The 6,000-nt window shown below is 43.5% G+C and overlaps 1 protein-coding gene across 1 annotated transcript in view; it reads left to right on the plus strand.

Annotated features, from left to right (window-relative positions):
• The window catches only part of rtn4r (reticulon 4 receptor), a 65,345-nt gene extending 60,766 nt beyond the window's left edge, over window positions 1-4,579 (plus strand). Inside the window, exon 2 of the mRNA XM_077522961.1 lies at window positions 2,506-4,579. Coding sequence (XP_077379087.1) covers window positions 2,506-3,887 — 1,382 coding nt within the window. The 3' untranslated portion in view covers window positions 3,888-4,579. The remainder of the gene's footprint in view (window positions 1-2,505) is intronic.
• Window positions 4,580-6,000: the final 1,421 nt, after the last annotated feature.

Here is a 6,000-nt window from a genome sequence, read left to right on the forward strand (position 1 = left end):
TGGCATAATATTGCTATGCTAGGACTTAAATATTTGATGACCCACGGACGTTTTGAGCTTCAGAAATGTGGCCCCTCCAGGGAACCAAGCATAGAAATAAATCATCGACATATGCAAACTGGATAAGTGACTGTGCATGCATAATTGTGATGGAGTTGACGACATTGTGGGCCTAACGCTGCCATTCAAACAGATGCTAACAAAGACAGGACATAATACGCCGAGAGCAGAGGAAAGCTGACTTTGACATGCGACGCGTGGGTGGAAATAGCCTGTTAATGAATAGACAGCGGAGAGGGCTTGCAGAAAAAAAGACGGCGGAGGAGATACACGGAGCGTGCTGTGCGGTAAAATATTGCTATTGTTAGGCACTGCTGGGAGAAAAAGTGCTGCGATGCAGAAAGAACGGAAAGTCTTGACAGCTTTCCGGTGGCAGTCTGACGGCTGAGCAGGGCGATTGGAGGGAAATTGCAGCAGAGGCCCTCTGTGGGGCCACACCGGGGCTCGCTTTAACAAGTTCACAAATGAGCTGCACCCGCTATCCATTGCAGGGAAATGAGAAGAGATGGACGGAAGGCTGAGTAAGGCTCAAGCGTTTTTTTCTTCAGGTCTCAGCACCTGTCATAGCTGCAAGCTTGGGATTCAAACGCATGCATGGGAGCGGATAATAGAACATCTCAGCGCATTGGACAGGAGCTAGAGGGGATTTAGAGATTTGGATGTTGTTTCCGCAGTTATGCGCTGATACTAAGACATGCTTCTGCCACACATGCAAGCACCGCAAGATATACATCCGTTTCGCCGCAACCGTTGTAAATGCAGTGAAACACCAAGTGATTATCCACGTGCTAATCCAGTCGGTTTCACTTTCAACATATATGCTTCCATGCAGTAAGCTCATCCGAATTACACTGGCACACAAGCAAGCATAATTAATGCATACAAATACAGAATATGCCTCAGTTTGAACGTCGATGTCTGGAGGGCAAGCTAAGCTCTAAGGCCACATATCACATCTCGGTCGCCAAGATTAACAGCTACAATATGCTTTGGAAACTAACTGAACACATGGAGCTTTCACCACCTGGGCTCCAAACATCCGACCTCTTTGTTGGTCAGAAAGCTTATCACCCTGGGAGAAGCACCATTATTTATGTCGACCATATTAGAGTTGGCGTCTTTCACATAAAGGCAGCCCACAGTTCTAAATGAATCTACTTGGACGGTTCATTTCTGCCTGCTCACGTTAGCAGGCAGCAGGGAGAGAATTAGTCCATTGATTCAAATACTATGAAATATACTTATTGTGTCCATAAAATGTCCATCCATCCATCATCTACCGCTTATCCGGGGTCAGGACGGGGGGGGGGCAGCAGCTTTAGCAGGGAAGCCCAGACTTCCCTCTCCCCGGCCACTTCAACCAGCTCCTCCGGCGGTATCCCAAGGCGTTCCCAGTTCAGCCGAGAGACATAAGCGATTTTTCCACCAATAAGCCCAGGAACTTTGAGTTCTGGGTAAACGGAGTTCTTGATTGTAAAAGTTCAGCAGGGAATTGAGAATTGTGTTTCCACAGCTTCACAGCAGTCTTAGAGTTCTCAGTAATTAATTCAAATGAGTTTGATTGAGTCCAGCCGATGTAAAAACAACGCCCCCAAATTTGACCAATCAGCCGTGGTCATTGCAGCCCGCCCCCTCAAAGTTCCTGCCTGGCTCAGCAAGACCCTGCTGCCGAGATAGTACTTGGATGTTCCCTGGTGAATTTAATTACCCTGGTAATTGTTGTTGGTGGAAAAATGCGGGAACTGAATTTTATCAAGGTAAACTGAAAAGTTCTCCAAAAGTTTCAGCGGTGGAAAAACAACTATAGTCTCTCCAGCGTGTCCTGGGTCGTCCCCGGGGCCTCCCGCCAGTGGGACTTGCCCAGAACACCTCCCCAGGCGTCCAGGAGGCATCCGAACGAGATGTCCAAGTCACCACAAATGGTTCCTCTCAACGTGGAGGAGCAGCGACTCGACTCTGAGTCCCTCCCGGGTGAGCGAGCTTCTCGCCCTATCTCTAAGGGAGAGCCAGACACCCTGCGGAGGAAACTAATTTCGGCCACTTGTATCCGGGATCTTGTTCTTTCGGTCACGACCCACAGCTCGTGGCCATAGGTGAGGGTAGGATTGTAGATCGACCAGTAAATCGAGAGCTTTACCTTTCGACTCAGCTCCTTCTTCACAACGGGCTGATACAGTCCGCATCACTGCAGACAATGCACCGATCCCCCTGTCGATTTCTCGCTCCATCCTGCCCTCACCCGTGAACAACACCCCAAGATACTTACAAGATACAAGTATCTTGGGGTCCATAAAATGTATTTTGGAATAAAGCATCACTAATAAAGTAAAACCGTGGTTTATACTTTGCCTGCGTCATGAATCAAACTGTGTTGGTTTCAAGTGTTGCGTATAGACAATGAAAACCATTTCTTAATACGTTTGCTATGCTTTCTTGTCTTTTCAGGGGGGCGACTCCTGGTTCTGATCATGTGGCTGAACTTTGCGCCTCAAAGCGACAGCTGCCCTGCTAAGTGCGTGTGCTACAGTGAACCCCGGCCCACTGTGGCGTGCCAGCAACAAGGACTCTTTTCCATCCCGACTGAGATTCCCGTGCGGAGCCAGCGGATCTTCCTCCAGAGCAACAAGCTGACGGTTGTGAGATCCACGAGCTTCAGCTCTTGCCAAAATCTTACCGTCCTGTGGCTCTACTCGAACAACATTAGCCACATAGAGGCCGGTGCCTTCTACGGCTTGGAGAAACTGGAGGAACTGGACATTGGGGACAATGGCAACCTGCGCACAATCAGCCCGACAGCTTTCCGAGGCTTAACTAAACTGCACACGCTCCACCTGCACAGATGCGGCCTATCAGAGCTGCCTGTGGGGGTTTTCCGAGGAATGTTCTCCCTACAGTACCTTTACCTGCAGGATAATAACATTTTAACCCTGCATGACGACACTTTTCTGGACCTTGCCAACCTTACCTATCTCTACCTGCACAATAACAAGATCAAGATAGTGACTGACAACATGTTCCATGGTTTAATTAATCTCGACCGCCTGCTGCTACACCAGAACCGTGTCGTTTTTGTCCAACCAAGTGCTTTCAGTGATCTGGCAAAGCTGAAATCCCTGTTTTTGTTTTTCAACAACCTCACCGTTTTGACCGGGGAAACAATGGATCCGCTTAGCACCCTCCAGTACTTGCGCTTAAATGGCAACCAGTGGATTTGTGACTGCCGGGCCAGGACCTTGTGGGAGTGGTTCAAACGGTTCAAGGGTTCCAGCTCGGAGTTGGAGTGTGATGTTCCCGAATTCCTGGCAGGAAAGGACCTGAAACGACTAAAGAGCGAAGACTTGGAGGGATGTGTGGAAACGCCTCAAATCCAGACCAATCTCTTCACCTCCAAGGCCCAATCTGGGAAGTTCCCCTCCACTGAAAATCCTCAAGGGGACACAATTCCTAGGTGTTGTCTAGGTGATAACGATAAGTCCTCTATCCTGTCTGGAAAGAGTCGCCAAATCACCAACAACCCCTTGAAGGAAAAGGAGAACATGTCCAAGACGAAATTTAAAGATCCCGAAAGAACGAAAAATGACACCCAGAACAAGCAGAACGACGGACCCCTTGGAACCTTATCCAACACCCTGGACAAGTCTCTGGAAAATATGAACCCTAACCTTATAGACAGTCTAGAATCTTCTACAGTCTCAAACAAAAAGAAAAAGAAGTGCTCCAAAAAGCCCAGATCAGACACCCACTGCATTAAAGGCCGGGGTGCGACGTTGCAAATGCTGCGCTTTCTCCTCATTCCCACCATCTGGATCTCTCTAGCCATGTCTTAGGACTCCTGATACGATTCAAAATGCAGGACTGAAGATTGTGGATGCTCATGACAATGATAAGTGATGACGCAAGGTGCATCTATAACAGGCAGTGACTGAAAAGTGAGTTGCTCTACGTTCACCCTGCGAGGGTGAAAACAAAACGAGGATGAAGATAAGAGTATGTTTAACAAAATGGATGCCTTTACAGAACACTACAGATTTGATGTATATAATGAATCGGTGCCCAAAATTGTTTGTTCTCTATGTACTGAACTGTATGTGTCTAAGCTACATTTTGGAGATTTCCTCCCCCGTTTCCCCCTTAAAAGCTTTTACTGCTTAGAGAGATCACCAAGAGACGGAGTTAAAAAAAAAAAAAAAAAAAAAAAAAAAAAAAAGGACAAGCAATCTGACACAGTAAGCACACGACGAATGTTGGGTCCATTTAATGAAAACAACGGAACCCCTGCCCCCCGTTATTTATTGAAAGTGATGCATCTGTTGGGTAATGTTATGTTGGTTATGTTAAAAAAAAATGTTTTATCTTCCCCCATTTTCCATTTTATTTTCATGAAAGAAAGAATATATGGGTAGCATTTGCCAAAAGAATGCTGTCAATTTGTTTATTGCAATGGAAGCATAGATATGCATTTTATTTTACTTGTGTACAAGTATGAATATATTATGAATAAAAGTTTTGATTTCGTAGATATTTTCGACAGTGTGTTCTTTCTTTTTTTTTTTTTTAGGACTATTCCATTCTACCATTTCCTTTAATGTTGATTTGTATTTCAATACCTCAATTAGTATGAATATTATTTAATATCATTACTTATAATGTGTTTGTAAAAATAAAGGCCACATTTCTTAGAAGCCTTTTCCCTTATTCGATGCCTCATACTCTTCAAACCACTATGTGAGGAAAATACAGTATTAATATACTTTAATGTAGTACTTGATATTTAATGTAAACCTAATGCCATTATCACCAATTTCATCTGATCCACCATATCATATTGACGGCATTGTCTATGAATAACGTGGGCCAATAATTCATATCATTGATGGATGCTGGATGTCTGAAACAAATAATTGATTTGTGCTGTAATTTGTAATTTTAAACAAGGTCAACATCTATACACGCAGCATATTTAGAAGCCGTTCGTGGCTGCTGCCTGAGGCAGCATCATGGTATTTAACATCTCATTAGAAATATAAGCAAATTCATATAAGCAAACACAGCTGCATCCCTGGTTAAATTATTAAACTGTTTATAATAATGGTGATGTAATATGTATTTTTTTTAATGCAGCTCCCATCATGACTCAGATTTAGAATTAATCCGACAGGTATCATAACAAAGCAAAGTAGTATTTTGAAGTATTCTTTGCATACTGTAGATGAGGCACAAAAACAATAATACAAATAAACTGTATCAGATCTGGCCTCACTCCAATTTAATCCAGGCAAGGCAACTTTATATTATAGCACATTTCATACACTGGGCAACTCGATGTGCTTCATTCACACAACCACAAGCGCAACATTTGAAAACATTAACAGTACAACTGAAGACATTCGCAAAGCAGAATATATAACGAAAACATTTAAGTGTATTTGCAAGCAAAAGATTTATAAACATTTAAAGGCAAAGGAAAGACGTAAAAGACTTTCTGAAATTACGAAAAGAAAATGCAAAGTATTAAACCTGAATTTAAAAAGTATTTATACTTGTGGGTGACTCTAATTCCAATGGGAAATTATTCTATTTGTGTGCAGCACAACAGACAAATGCTGCTTCACCATGTTTGCTTTGAAAACTGGACTCTATTAATTGTCTCCGGACCTGAGAGCCCTACTGAATTGATATTCAATTAGCATTCAGGACCCAAACTTTTCAGTGATTAACTCATTCACTGCCATTGATGTGTATATCCGTCAATGGCAGTGAATGAGTTAAGTCAATTCCGTTCCCATTGACGTGTATATCCGTCAATGGCAGTGAATGAGTTAATATACTAGTAGCAGGATTTTAAAATTAAATACACAGCTGACTGGCAGCCAGTGTAAGGTACTTGAAAGCAGCACATCAAATAGTCTGAGAATTGCCAGTAAATTCAACAAAAAAATA

Source organism: Festucalex cinctus, chromosome 5 (assembly GCF_051991245.1).
Source record: "Festucalex cinctus isolate MCC-2025b chromosome 5, RoL_Fcin_1.0, whole genome shotgun sequence".
Classification (NCBI taxonomy): domain Eukaryota; kingdom Metazoa; phylum Chordata; class Actinopteri; order Syngnathiformes; family Syngnathidae; genus Festucalex; species Festucalex cinctus.